The sequence below is a fragment of the Dermacentor albipictus genome, chromosome 7 (genome assembly GCF_038994185.2).
Source record: "Dermacentor albipictus isolate Rhodes 1998 colony chromosome 7, USDA_Dalb.pri_finalv2, whole genome shotgun sequence".
NCBI lineage: Eukaryota > Metazoa > Arthropoda > Arachnida > Ixodida > Ixodidae > Dermacentor > Dermacentor albipictus.
This window is the reverse complement of record NC_091827.1, coordinates 80,431,300-80,447,379: the sequence shown is the minus strand read 5'-3', so window position 1 is coordinate 80,447,379 and position 16,080 is coordinate 80,431,300. Positions and strand designations below refer to the sequence as shown.

Here is a 16,080-nt window from a genome sequence, read left to right as displayed (position 1 = left end):
CTCGGCACATATTTAGACAAGCTGAGCTGAAATACTTCTAGAATATCTTAACTGTTTTCACCTATACAAATTTTCTCATTGTTGCCTACTCTATTGATTGTGAAGACAAGAGGCTTCGTCATAATTACGATTGGTAAGAAAAACACCGAGTGGAATAATGAAATTATTGATGTGATCTTTCACCTCTTTCATACCTGCAACCGTCTCTCCAATATCTGTAGCCGGCTAAATTATTTTGCCCAATTACAAGCAGAAGACCGCCGTATGCGCAATAAGATCAAACAAATCCCTCTAACATACACAAATAGGCTCAGCGCACTCCATGAAGCACACCTGCCCTCAGATTGATGAGATGCTTTAAAGAAACACGGATATGTAATATCATGCATTTATTCCTTGCGAAATGCTTTTTGAACACTTCGATAAAACGGTCTCCTTGGAGAAGCATTATTTACCAGGAAAAAAATAAAGATGCTTCGTGGACATCACAACTTGCCATGTCAGATACATCTTCAAGTTCGGCGGGGAATATACCAGAGACAATCCTGCTTACAAATCACTTGTGTGTGGTCCTCCTAGCAAAACCATTCATTATAAAGTGGCACACAACGAAAACATTATATTTGTTATTATTTTTATCTCCAAATAAAAAGGGTACTTTACTTCTATTACTACATTGGGCGTCATAGGCTTATCGCAAGTTAGCAGTGTGTACACTGGCTGATCGGATATTGCGATAGTTAAGAACGCAGTTTGTAACGATAGTGGGGTAAAAATGATTTGCATTATTTCGCCATGCACTCTTGCGCTCACTGACGTAATCGGTGCATGGTTCGTATTACACGAAGACATGATTACATTGCGAGGAATTATTATATTGCAAGGAATATATATATATATATATATATATATATATATATATATATATATATATATATATAATATGTCACAATATTTTCAGCGGGGATACATAGTGTCGTGTGGCACTCGTGATGTCTCCGTCGCGTCGGTTTCTTGTACGCGAACAACTATGAAAGGTGATCCCACTGTCATAGCTCCAAGAAGCTTCAACATCTGCCATCGTCCACCCAGAGACACTTCAGAACTACAGGGTGCGATGCCGCAGCCAGAAGCAAAGACCCATGCATCCTCCGTGAAGTGCCATCACGTTCCTTTCCGTGAGTACGTCAGTCAAATATCTGTAAAACCGCGATTCTGTTGCAACTTGACGCCGTCACTAACATCCGTGTGAATGCCTCTTGCGAATACCGAAAGAAGACGAACATTGAGCGTGTGCCCAGTGGCCATCTGCTATGCTATGTCACCGAAGAAGCTAGCTACATCTTCCACGATGCCCGGACAAAGACTCTCCGTGAACGGACTCGGCAAGGACTCGCCGTGAACGTCATTCTCTCCGGAGAGATGGAACGACCACGAGACGTTGTGGGCACTCTGGCTACAACTAAGTAGAGAGCTTAGTATACTCTTCTTTGGCCGTCACCAAACGGTACTTGTCGCCACATCGCCGATGGTACATTGGCCTAATTTGCAGCCGATTCGTTACCAATCTGTAAGGCCTTATGCAGAAAACAAAAAACAGCAAATAAAGTAAAGGCGGGTGTAGCTAGTTGAAGTAACAAAGTTCCCCCACTGTCAACGATGACGCTTCAACATCAATACTGACATCGCGGCAATGAGACGCTAGCATTCACACAAAGCGTCGAAGCCAAGACTACACCGCATAAGGAGACCTGACTACGCGACGTAAGAGCAGTAGAACACTGTGATGTAACTGTGATGCGACGCCATGACCTGACTGCAATGCAAGAGCAAGGAATAGCGACCTCGATATGGCTATTGATGGCCACAAGGTGGCCGCTATCTGTTGTAGCCGGTTACTCGACTTTCAGCAGACAAAGCGCCGCCAAGCTGAGGAAATAGAGACTTCATCAAAAGGCCCTGAAACCTGTAAAGCTTTAGGTCACGCATTGACGCTGGTTTGAATATGCATAGTCAGATTCATGGCTTATAACGAGACACAGCTTGCGAGTTTGTCACAGATGTGCGCATTATCAAAGCATAAGCCCCGTATCACCCACGCCAGCAGCGAGGTACGTCCACCCCGCTACAGCTTCGACAGAAGGAAAGAGTGCATACACCATAGACAAACAACGCCATCAACGGCGTGTAGAAGCTTCGACAAGATACTAGAGAAGAGAAAGGAGAGGGCGCGCGCCGACACACCCTCTACGTCCTCGAAACATGGCGCGCATAGCGAGAAGGGGAGGGCAACAGCCGGACCGTGCACCACGGGATGGGGCAAACACCGTTCTCGAACCCCGTTAGTGGCCGCTGCCAAAAACCGGGAAATCTCCAGACGATTCACAGGCTTTGTTCATGCTATTGAAGCACCACTCCATCGCAAAGTTCTACAAACGCCAGCGGAGGTGATAAAAGCATCGTGATGAAATCAGGGAGATGAGAGCACGCCTTTGGAGAGATGTGATACGAAGACCGACTGACTGCTGAAGAAGAGGGCATTCCACGGCAAGCTGGCCGAAGAGTTCTTCAAGCGTCTGCATTTCCGGAAGAAGTTTCTTCTTCAAGATGTGCCTAGAGCAAGGCAAAGAACGTCTCGCTCAAGCCCAACATGGGTGAATAGGAGTGGACACTTGGTGCTCCTGTTCATTCTGTTGCTGTAGGCGTTGAACTCTTAGTGCTTGTCGTTAATTATTTTCTGGAGTTTTCTTCATACGCATCTAAATTGTATTTTGATGCGCCTACTCGAATTGTGCATGTGTGAATGTAACGGCCTTATTAAAATAAAAGGTTTTGTTGAGTTTTGACAACTATGGGCTCTTACAGTATATTCGGACCACAGCAGGCGTTCACTGGCGCACCAGAAAGCGTCCTAATTATTGTTCGTGCTTTCGTAGTGTTATTTTCGGAGGCGGATTAGTCGCCTTTGGAATTTTATCCAGATTTCGCGCGTTGTTCACAAGGTGTATGACAGAGCTCCATAATCATGCAGGATTGCTCGCAGGATGCAGTCTTTGGCATCGACGTTTTAAGCCAACACCATGCAGTCACCTTAAGATTCAAGTCGTTAAAGCTCCATATGGATCAAGCAATGCCTCCGGATGGAACTCACGGTTAACATTTCTTGATACAATTCGAAGATGAAGTGATCGTCGCGCCTCACTCCAACTTGATGTTTTCCGTCGGCACCGAAACACCCGCAGACGTAGAAGGCGTCGTCGAGGGCAACCAACATGTTCGGCTTCATTGTGAAATATCACAAAGAGGAATCACTCGACTGCATGAAAGGCGATAAACGACTGCATGAAAAGCGATGGTGATAAACGACAGCTAGGAAAACAAATATTTCAGCAAGTACATGAGTATCGTAAGCGGCGAAGAAACTGTGAAAACCCGCTACTAGCTTGCCCTCTCCGATTCCGCCACATGTGATCGATTGCTCTAGTTCTCAAGCTAAATTTCACCATAGGCCTAGCCTATGCATAGCAAGGAACTTGAGAACTAGAGCAATCGATTACACGTGGCGGAATAGGAGAGGGCAAGCTAGTCGCGGGTTTTCACAGAAACTGCTTATCGACTTCATTGAAGATTCACCAAGAACAAAGTTTTAAGTTCCACGTAATGGCTGTATATTGGGCTCAACCACTCAGCCAAAGTCCGCTCAAGTTTCGGCGCAAGAATCAGAAGTCGTAATGCCAGAAGTCGAGCAAATGCTGCCAGACAAAATTATCCATCAATTGAATGCCCTCTTGGCATCTCCTGTAGATTTCGAGAACAAGACTGGAACTCCTAGGTTTGCGTCCATTATAGGCGCCTGAACGAATTCATGGAAGGCGTACGCCCCTTCCTCATCATAGATGACGCGCTGGATCGGCTCCTTATTCCAATCTATTTTTCGGCGATGGAACTCAAACCTGGTTACTCTCCAAATGAATTCGACGAAAGGGACCAACACAAGACAGCTCTTACCACGCTGAGCGCCATGCAAATTTAACTTGGCTTACATATATAAAGAACCACTCAGGCCGCCTAGAATATTGCAGCACTAGACTGCAATGTAGATCACATCATTGTGATGTACAGATGCGGACGGAAGCACGGTGACGGCGACTGAGCCTCCCGCACACTTACTGATGCGCCACCGACAGCACAGACAGGGCTATGTCACCTTCCCAGGATAAAGGTCAAAATCAACCATTATGCTAGTACATACCTAAACTATTAGCGACACGAACATCAGCAGGAATGCCAGAAACAAGAGGATTTCTTTGCCAATTTTTCCAGCAGTTTGGGATAGGCTTAGCACCGTGCCTTTGTGGTGTAATGTCCTGCCCAATGGTAGTATGACCTAAGTGGCGAAATACTTTTGGAGAGTACACTGCTGCGACATCTTCTCCAAGGGTCTTCATCACCGACAGAGGAACGCCTATTACTGCGAACTATAGTAAAGCGATTTTGGTATACAGCCGGACAAGACAAGGAATGACAGTCGCCTACCAACTATAGGCGCCTACCAAGCGATATAGGAGCAATGGACTTTGGAGTTGAACACAAGGCGGGGCATGTTGTCCTTCTATATCTAACCTTCGCTTACAGTACGGTTGCGTAAGGAACAACAGATATGATAATGCTCAGCCTAATTTCAGGCGGGAACCCGTTGATGAGATGACGTAATTCTGTCGAGCGTCATTGGTGAAAGGCGACCTAGTTTCACTAAAAAATTTCCTGTGATACTTGCATTATTCAGAAATTGAGAAAAACATTGGCCATTTTCTTGCAGTGAATAAAAGCGCCGTGAAAGCAGTTCGTGAGCCACAAATTTCCGACACCTCTATAGCCACCGTCTTCTATTCACGCACCCCGCTCCTGGAGAAACTGGTTTGCCTCGTTTGCAGTGCTTCCACACGGGGATCATTGTCTCCTGTTCGCTTGACGGGGCGCCACCGCAACTATTCCGCAAACCTGTTTTTACTTCTGAATAAAGCAAATGAGAGCCAGCTTCCAATTTTGTATGAGCTGTTCTTGCAACACCTCCCACAGTTCGCACGCATGATAATGAAGTGTTCGGACGAGACTTGTCTCGATCGGCTAGCTGCACGCGCTGACCGCATATGCGACTGCTCGTCTGCGACACGGCAACCTATCACCACCGCGAGAGTCTCAGAGCCAGGAGACCGACTCTCGCACTTGGCAGGAATAGTCGATTGCCTTGCCAGTGCACTGGAGAATACGCCGACGCGATGCAAGATTCGCGACCAACTTCGGCGCAACTACTCGCTTTCGCAGTATCCCGGTGCACCTAACGACTCGCCGCGCCAGTTGTGCTGATAGCACAGTCGTTTTCGCGAACAAGTCAATCACTGCATCGAACCCTGTTCGTGAATGGGATACGCCCTGGCCCCTTGCAAACAATGGCATGCGACGACGGCCCTCATGAAAACCGCCTATTCTTCGTAGTCCGACCGCGTCACCTGCGTCCGGTTCCTCCAAGACACCAAAGCCGAACTGTCAATTGATCCCGCCACAGCCTCAGACCGCCAGCTCGGCATGTCCGCACCAGTGCTCCACGCAGGGAACAACACTGCCATCGCATTGTACGTGCTCAGGTCAATGACGCTATACATAGGACTCCGGCGCTTATACGGATGGGCGCATGTGATCGTCGCCGCTAGATTTGCCACACTGGGAGTAGCCTGCTCCAGCGATTTCAAAGTAGATGTTAGTGTTCGCGATCGGAGCCTAAAGGATAACGTCACATCCCTCGGTGAAGTTGGCCTGCGGACCAACCTCACCTTATCTCGCATCTGTACGTTTCGGCCAGCCTCAACGTACTACAAGGTACTTGCTGAGTACCCGCAACTCACGAAGCACCGAAAAGAGTCGCTGCCCGTTAAACACAACGTGGCGCATCATATCACCACCACCCGACGACATGAAGCCGCGCAGCCACGGAGGCTCGCTGGACGGAGGTTGGATGTCTCCCCCCGTGAGTTCGAACACATGCTTCAGCTCGATGTTATTTATCCTTCCTCCAGCAATTGATTTTCATCTCTCCATATGATTCCGTAGCTGGACAGTAGCGACTGGCGGCCTTGCGGCGATTATTGATCTTTGAATGCCGTCACTGCTCCGGATCGATATGCCCTTCTCCACACTATTGGAGTCGGGTTTGTAGGACGATAGGAGGAACTTGGCGCGACAGGACTAGGCGAGCAGGATTTATTTACAGGATTTACATTTAAACAGGGGATACATTTACACAGTCTAGCGTGACTCCCAAATGGAGCCCGCAAGACGAGGCATACAGCAAACGAGCACGCAGCTGACGAGTACTTTGACGAGCACAGAGCACAATGACGAGCACACACTAGCAGCCGACAACAGCCGCTTATAACCACTCCATTCGATGTCATCGTTCGACGTCATCGTAGAAAGTCCTCGTGGTGGCCTTTGAGAGAAGGGGGTAGGGGTTTCACACACACACATGCCACACAGGTTTCAGTGCTTAGGTTTCAGGGGGCCGACGACCTTTGCATTCCAGTCGTCGTGGTATCCATTGTCTTGCGTACCCGTAGTCAGATGGTCACGCCGGACCCCAGTTGGGGCCTCTAAATTCCAGAGCTGCCTTTTTTCTGTAGTCGCCACGTGTGTCGGCAGACTGTGACGAATCCTGGGGCCTCCGTACCGCAAAGCACCCTTTTGCCAGGGAGGCTCCCCCTGCCGCAGAGAGACTGAGAAGACCCGGCAAATTAATCAACAATGCACGGGGCGCCAAACGGGGCCAGCACTGCTGTCATCACCGATGCTCCAAACGCGGCGCATGGTCAGTTAGCGTTGTAGTCCTCGGTCGTTCTCTGAAGGGCGCCACCACCGCAGGTCGGTCGAAGCACGTGCAGCGGGCTGAAATTGCTGGCACGTTGCCACCCTGGCCGGCCATTTCTAACAGCACACATGACTTGGGCGCTCGTCTCGCAGGAATCAAAATATAGAAGACCGATTTGATAAGCACGCTCCACCAAATTCTTGCCGAACACAGAGACAATCCGGAGGCAGCAATCATAACATTTTTGACCTATCTGAGTTTGTCTATAGGCCTTACGGTTTGAAGAATGCGGCGCAAACTTTTCAAGGGTTCATGGACGAGGCTACGGGCGGATTCTCGTTTATTTCCGCCTACCCTGATGACGGTCGTGTTTCAAGCCGCACATACGAAGAGTACAACGAGCACTTCCACCTTTTATTTGAGCGATTGGATGAACACGGCCGAGTCCTAAAGCCCCATCAATGCATTTTAGGAACTGAAGCCGTAGGTTTTCTCAGCCGTCGCATTTCACCCCAAAGCAACAAGCCACTGGGATCACGGGGCGGGCAGTTGAGCATTTGCCCTCTCCAACCTCCTTCCCAAAGTTGCGCAAGTTTTTGGGGCTCATCAATTTTCTCTGGCGCTTACCGTCTACCTTCAGCTGGTCTTTGGAGCACGAACACTCCTTCCTTGAAGCCGAAACATGGTGGGAGACTGCAGTGTCGCTGATTCACCCGTTGCCCGACATGCCAACTCGCCTTATAGTAGACGCGTCGACAGCGGCAGTGGGTGCAGTACAGCAGCAGCACGATTGCGCACACTAGAGGTCGCTGAGCTTCTTCTCAAAGCGCATCAAACCTACAGAATCTCCTTACATCACCTTGAAGAGGTAGGTGCTTGCCATCTATTGCACTGTGGAGCATTTCCGTTTTTTCCTGAAGGCTGTAGTTGCTGTAGAATGTATATGCTGACCGACGACAAGCCATTAACCTTGGTTTTAAAGAACAACAGTTCCTTGTACTAAGAACGTGAGATTCGGGAACTTTCCTTTCTCTCGGAATTTGCTATGGACACCCGCCGTACCCCTGATACCAAGAATCAGGCAGCTGACGCATTTTTGTATATCAGTGCCGTGGCTCATAGCCCTGTCTTTTCCCAAGCTTTAGCCTCCGCCCACCAAAATGATCTCGAGCGGCGATAATTGCGGAAAAAAAGGCTCATTGCTCTCCATTGCGGAGGCGCTGCTTACCTAAACAACAAAATTGGTCACGTCAGACCATTCTCCTCGATCATTCGTTGCCCATATGTTTCGGTGGCCAATATCCTATTCACAGCATGCTCTAACCCATCGCGGCATTAGAGCGACGCAGGGCGAAATGCGAAAACACCCGTGTACTTAGATTTAGGTGCACGTTAAAGATCCCCAGGTGGTCGAAATTTCCGGAGTCCTCCACTACGGCGTGCCTCATAATCAGAAAGTGGTTTTGGCACGTAAAACCCCATAATTTAATTCTAGTTCTTAGAGTGACGCAGGGGTGTTTGACGGACCACTTGGTCTGACGAGGGATCAACAAAGATTTTCGCATCTGGGCAAGAAGCTGCCAAGCCTGTGAAGCCGTGAAATTAGCCCGGCACATGCGTTCAGTGGTGAAGCCGTTTTGACCACAAGACCACCAATTTAGACTCTCTGGGGCCTCTTCCACCCTAACAAGGGGTCAGATACCTCCTCACGTGTGTCGATCGGTATTAAAGGTAGCATTCAAGAAGGTAATGAATGCGTGTATTACTTGCCTCCGCTAACAAGAGCTCCCAACACCGCCACATTTTTCGAAGGACGGTACCACGATTATTTGCCTTTTTAATGTAATTGACTAAAACGTTATCAATTGATTTGGAGCCATGTTGCGCAAAATTTTATTTCTTCGCTCCAGTGGTCTTTGTTTTATCGTTCTACACCGTAATGCCACTACATAAAAAAGTTATTGAAGTGGCCATGTTGTTTCAGTTCTTCATGCTTTCTCTCTCCTAAACTAAATGGCCTTGATGCTACAGAATGCCCTGGCACTTCGAATTATAAATGATATGTCCTGTTCGAGCCAGTTTCACGAATCGTGTAATACATTTTTCATGAGGGCCTTTTCCAACTGCGGAATTCCATATACGGAGGTCATAATAAGATAAGTGACCTGCGAAGAAAGAAAATGATGACAAGCAGAAAAAGTAATGAAATAAACAGTTGTGTAACAATAATATTCTTCTGGCAAAAAAATTCACAACTATAAATTGAGCATATTAATTTTTTACATTTCATTATACACTGGAATATGTATCACATATTCTACGCAGTAAAGGTTTGTATCTTACAAAGTTTATGATTTCTGCGTTTAACTTTACATTCATGAAGCTATGCTACTGCAATGTAGGTGCGATTTTGTTAGAGGGGTGCGAATACCAAATCTTTCGAATACGTAATAGTGAGTCTCGAGTAATGAATTGCTTAATGGAGATGTATATATCTAAAACTAAAATATTCCTACAACTTAAATATACTGTTAACTACCATGCTTGAATGACAAGTGAATAAAGACGGCTAACTAACAAGACAATCTTGATCAGTTTTAGACAAAAGGTTTGTAATTTAATATACTGTAGGAATGGCCTCGGAGCATTTCGATATACTGGTGGCAAGCCAGAATTCCAAGAATTATTATTTGTTGCATGGCCAGATTTCCGAAAACGCTAAGTAAATGGCTGCCGTTAAAAGGATCGCAAATTGTGGATAATCAAAACAAAAGAGGATGCAGGACCTGGATGTGTTACGTACAGGAATGTAATATAGCCTATTACAATGAAAACATCACTGATTGGAGCACAAAAGAAGGAACTGCTTCATGACTAGGTCACCATGCACACTGAATGATAAGACTGAATGATAAGACGCTTCACTCAAGAAACCACAAAGGAAGCTCGCATTATAACAATTTGCTTTCCCCGTTGCTTCAAAAACTTTCCCGTTATTTCACTTTTGACAATGTGTAATGCTATGTTCATCAGTCAAAGAACATTAGGAAGGCTTTAACAGTTCGTTGCTGCGATATATCTGGTTAGTTTAATATTCATCATCATCATTATCAGCCAATTTCATGTCCGCTGCAGGACGAAGGCCTCTCCCTGCGATATACAATTCCGCCGTCCTGGACTCTCCCTTTTCCTCCCTTCTTTTGGACTCTTCCCTTCTCTTGGCTCCCATTCTGTAACCTTAATGGTCCACTGGTTATGAAACCTGCGCCTTACATTACCTACAGAGCTAACTTTCTTTCTCCTAATGTCAACTAGAATATACGCTAACCCTGTTTGCTCTCTGATCCAAACCGCTTTCTTCCTGTCTCTTAAGGTTATGCCTAACATTGTTCGTTCCATCATTCTTTGCGCGGTTCATAACTTGTTTTCGAGCTTCTTTGTCAGTCTCCAAATTTCTGGCCCATATTTCAGCGCCCCTGGGCTGCATTAATTGCACACGTTCCCTTTTAATGATAATGGTAAGCTTCCAGTCAGGATCTGACAATGCATGCCAAATGCGCACCAACCCATTTTTATTCTTCTGTAAGTTTCTTTCTCATTCAGGGTTACCTGTGCGTAACTGACACAGGTAAACCGTACTCCTTCAGACTATAAATCGTGACTGGCGATCCTGAACCCTTGCACTCTTGCCCGGCTATTGATCCTTGTCTTCTGCATAATAATCTTCAACCCCGGCCTTATACTCTCTCTGTTAAGGTCCTCAATCATTTTTTGTAACTGGTCCCCAATGTTGACGCACCAAATAGTTCAATTTTGAATACAAATATGAAGGGTTAGACTGCAACATTAGATTCATATTGGAAACCTTCAATATTTGCCCACCTCTAGTGGCTTAAACAGTGTACAGCTAGTTGATGACTGGTACTGCGCTGAGCAATTGGGATTTCGAAATTAAATTATGTATTCCAAACGCACACATGAGCAATGGTGAAATGCAGTGTTAAGTATCGCTTCCTGACTGTTAAGAGACGAGGTAAAAGACGAGCATGAACGTAGAAATGGAATGTGTAAATTGAATGCTTCAGTCTTATGCATAACAGAAATATTTGTTCTGCCATATTCGTACACTTGCAGCATGCAGTAGTATACTAAATTTTGCCAGCATTATACGGACATTCGAGGTGCCTTCACGTCACTGCAGTCACCATCGACGTGGAAGACGCAGGGCTCTCTCGCAGCGACGGCGCATTCCCCACACGCTTGGGAGCATGAATGCGAAAGTTTGAACGCCATGTGTAACATGATTTACTGTGGATACAACGCTGGCATGGCAGGACAGAGTGTTAAAGGCGCTGTTTAAGGCACTGTGTTAAGGCACTGTGTTAAAGGCACTATGTTAAAGGCGCTGATGTGCGCTGTTTCCTGACTCCTTTTGATGGTGGTTACGCGACGTGCTGAATAGCTGGTGTACAAAACGTGAGATTCAAGACGTGTTTCCGGCTCACGCAATCACCTCCACCGCATGTGGTCAGCAAAATTATAACTTTCGAGTAGCCTATTTGTTATCCAATAGAGACTTTGGAAGTGCATTTGTATATTGTCACAAGTGCGTATTGCTCATTTATATTGTGCAAAGGGCCATATTCAAAGAGCGGACAAATCGCAAATGCGGAGCGTTCGCTTCGGCACAAGAACGTGCTCTGCCCCGATCAGTGACCTTTGTCACGCAGAGTGTCATGACCCTGAGTGCTCGCGGCCATTGGGTTCCCTCTGATCATTTGTTGCAGTGGGCGTTTGACATCGCTCGTTTCTTAGGAAGTGAATGTAAGGTTATATTGCTCCCAACTATAGCAGATTTACTTCTGGTAACATTCAAATAGGAACTTGTTGCTCTGTGACGCAAAATGCAGGAACGGCTGTGGTTACATTGACTGGTCGAAGGAAACGCGCAAGATTTAGGTTCTAAAACATACTGTTGATCACCTGTTTCAATCCTCACACTGTAACCAAATGAAGACTGGTGCATGCGCACGTGCTCTTCCTTGCCATATGCGATGTGCAGCATGCGGAGATCATTTCGCTGACAATGTTTTGTGGCTAAAAAGCGAAAGTAATGGAGGCAAAGCTTGAGCACCTGTATTGCTACGCAATGTAGTGCGGCCGAATCTAGTGGCGGTTTTATTTCGGCTTATTGATCCTTGAATATCTCATATGCTTTAACAAAAGCAGACCAAATGACCTAGGCGTGAATTTCTGCAGATAATTCATGTTATGTAATATTATATTTATATTGAGTTATGAATTAGTACCAACCAATTATCTGCCTCATTAAGAAGCAACATGTGATTGTTTAACTGAAATCTCCGTGGTGATGTCGCTTTTGGCGCAACTCCATTTTTTCACTATGGAGCTGTTAAGGGGAATGCTAGGTCAGTGTCGTCGTGAAATATCTTTTTTTTTAAATACAGCTCTACTGTTGTCCATTAGTATGGGGTGCAGCGTTGTCAGTAAGGAATGCGAAAGGGGACCTTTATAGTGCGCGCCCATGGCTCAACTGCAAGTATTTAGTGACCAGTCACAAACATCACTTTCAATATAACATTAAAATATGCACTTCGCAGTAAATCAGCGCCTCTATAGCACTATAAATAAACAGGGCCTTGATTACATATTTGTCTGCAGCTGCTAGAGTGGCATCTACCTAATCCCTCCTGGTGTTCGTAGAGACGTTATACACACTTCTTTTGTGTGCTTCGAGAGCCACATTTTTCTGAACCTGCACCTCAGTCTCTCGAAAGTGCTGACCGGTAGGTTACAAGACCACGAAGAATCATACGACGCGGGCGGAATTGGTGTTTGGCATGCGTATAATCTTCAGATGGTGTCGCACGCGTGAAAATCTGATACGGCACACTAAAGCATTAACAAAGCGACTTTGTAAGAACTGGTGTTTGTGTTAGGGATTGCCGTCGAATATTTTTCTGTGTAAAGTTAGGTTAAATGATTAATGTACGACAAATTAGTAATGTGTGGCTGCGCTACCCTTACACTTATGGTGCATGATTTCATAATTTGCTAACCGTATGGTGTTTGCTTCTGTTGCCTTACAAGAAAGTCAGTTTTTCAATCAGAGAGTCATACAGATGCATACATGCAAGGCAGCTGCTCTAACTCTACATGCCCTTTCTATTTTTATAGAAAAATAAAGCCGCAGCTCTATGTAGGCTGCTGCACTTTATCACTTTGTCTCGCGCGCACTGTCCTAAAGGGCGCGCTAAAAGAGACACTACGCATGAAGCTCACGCACAATGGTATCATTCTATCCTCCGACTGTAGTGTAATTTTCAGGCTGATTAAATACGTGGCGTAGTTTCATTGAAAAGGAAACGGGATAACGTCGAAATCTAGTTCCGTTTTAATTAAAATTCTGAACACACCCAATAAATGAAGTAATATGACTTCATTAGAAGCAGGGGCATATAATAACCAGTTGGATCATGGAAAATGGACTGCCTACATTACGCAAGATTACAAGTACCTTAGGACGCCAACTACGTGTAATGTTCACGTGACCTTTACTGACTACAGTATGATTCACGCTTCTAAAATGTATTTTTTTCAGATGGCTGTATATTTCGTGTAAAGTGCTGTATATATAAAGAAAACGGAAACACACGCACCGTGGTTATTTTTCAAGGAATACTTTTCCAGTGGCATATGATAGCAAACATATATGCGCAATATCAACAGATACTCTAAAAATACCACTGATACATTCTTCATTGCAGCAATGGCAAAATGCCATCAATGATCGAAAGAATTATTCGCATGGAAATCGGGCCTCTCGTATTCCATTATTTCCAAATAAACTCTCGGCTGAGCAGAGTTAATGCTCACACAGCCCTGTGCTTTGGTATGTGTCTGTGGGTCACGTGGACATAAACGCAGGCTGAATGAGGGAAGTCCGCCACGAAGTCGAGTATAGCCTGAAAAGCTCTGGTGGCCTTGTTTGCTTGACGAATATATTCGGAGGTTGTTCACCTTTCTCATGTGTTCAGAGAAAACAATCCCACACTTCTACACATTTTTCTGTGATCTATCGCATTTTGCGGCTCGGAATATAATTGCGCTGTGTCTCACAAAAATATTAATTTTGCTCATGCTATGGTCATGCGTATTTCTGGCAGTAGTACACACAAGTCTTAATTTGGTGGAAGGGCTCTAAAAATCAGTTCGTGGACGAATTGTGACTTGCGCAGTGAAATGTGATTTCGCGAATGTTGTTCAGCCTTGTTTTAGAACAATAAAGCAGCCAGTCAGCGCATTTAGTTCATTGAGCGCCTACAAAAAGCCGTACCGCGTGTCTGTTCGGGTGCATAAATGACAAAAAGTAACCTATGCATTAAACTGTGCCTTAGAGTACATCAGAACATCTGTGGACGCTCAATTTACTATTTGAATAATATATATATATATATATATATATATATATATATATATATATATATATATATATATATATATATATATATATATATATATATATATATATATATAATTTGCACTATATATATATAGTGCAAATTTGTTAGCATATAATGCATGTTTTGGCTTCACTAAAAGACCAAGAATGTTTTAATGTGACTACAGAAGAGTGCACAGCAAGCATCATGTGCCGTCCGAGTACTTTTCGCATTTAACCAAAGAAACGTACTTGAAGGTATTTTTTCCCCACGAAGTGGGCTGTTGGATAGGATTCCTAAAGTACGTGGCAGTTCCTCTTCCCATGTTCACGCTGCTGAAGTTTACTATCCGATTTGCAACGTTCACGCAACTATTGATGTATTGTTAGCTAACCTATTATAAAAACTTGCTGGTAATTGTGTGTAAGTTGCATCAGGGCAGAAATAGTGGCTTATATTGTTTTGGTCCATATTTACCACATCAACCCTTTCATGATTCTTGTTTGTGACCAGGCGTTGTCCAAAGGGCCTGTTTGTTTGATGGTTACATAGTCACTGCTCTAATTCAATGAGTATGTTCCTGTCATCTCGCGTATCATTAGCAATTTAAATTTGGATTTGGTATGCAGTTTAACCAATAAATGTTTTGTAAGGTGGCATTTCAGCACACAGATGGTGCAATAAAGCAGTTCATTTGTTAGGATAGGAATGTCTCAATAAGGGCAATCACAGAAGTATAAGCCAATTCACTAATTTAGGAAAAATCAGTATTACATACCTCGTAGGACAGGTGTCACCTTGATCACTGCGCAGCGATATTTTTCACTCAGATAAACCAGAGTTTCCTTCGCCACAAAGTGGTAGCCTACAAAAGCAGACCAAAATGAAGCAGTCGCCTATGAAGCCGAACTACGATAAGAACATTATTAGCGCTGAATAATCAGTCTAAAAGAGAAGTCCATCGTGCGGGATATATTTGCGTTAAGCAGCATGTAGTCACGCCAATACAATGCCCCCTTCAGAAATGTTGTAATGTGAACTAAAATTTAAGGAAACAATGTTCTTCCTTCATTTTACTAATAAACAGATACAAGTAATCGCAAAGATGACTTCTCTGTTGCTGTGCCCAGATACCTGCGTTTAGTTTGACGCCTGTTATCAATGCACCACCAATTTGAAAACACATATTCACGATAAACTTGATGATACACTGCGTAACAACCTGTTACAAGTAGCCCAGTCGAATGGAAAGAAAAACAGAAGATACGTGGCAGAGCTAGAGGCAGCGCCTGAAGCTTTCGTCCACAAGCCTTCCGCTAGGCGGTGTCGGCCTGTCACCTCACAAGCTTCTCTATTGCAATGTGGACGCTCCCCCGTTTTCGACGCTACCGATTGCTCCCGCGATGGATTGCACGCTACAAGACAGCACATACAACACCAGAGCATATCGCTGCCGTTAGCGCCAATTCGCGTCGACGGTATCGCAGAGCTGATAGCGCTTCTAGACACGGGCGCTGAGCGTTGAGGGTTGCTTTGGCGACATGCCCCTCCCACTCTACAGCCCTTGACTCAGGCAACCACGCGAAGCCTAGGTGAACACGTACAGCCAGCAGGCACCTACGGATACTCACAACCACTGGAACTAAGTGCCTACCTGGGGTCCCCGTCTTCTACGTCTTGGCTGCCGACATCATTTTTGGCCCGGACTACATTTTTTCCTACGACGCACAACTGAGCATTGATAAGAATAAAATT

General features: G+C 45.2%; 1 protein-coding gene across 1 annotated transcript in view; it reads right to left on the bottom strand.

Moving 5' to 3' along the window:
• Positions 1 to 8,743: 8,743 nt before the first annotated feature.
• LOC135898979 (uncharacterized) overlaps positions 8,744 to 16,080 on the bottom strand; it is a 33,793-nt gene continuing 26,456 nt past the window's right edge. Inside the window, exons 4-5 of the mRNA XM_065428235.2 lie at positions 15,104 to 15,190; positions 8,744 to 9,027 (exon numbers count right to left, since the gene is read on the bottom strand). Coding sequence (XP_065284307.2) covers positions 8,888 to 9,027; positions 15,104 to 15,190 — 227 coding nt within the window. The 3' untranslated portion in view covers positions 8,744 to 8,887. The remainder of the gene's footprint in view (positions 9,028 to 15,103; positions 15,191 to 16,080) is intronic.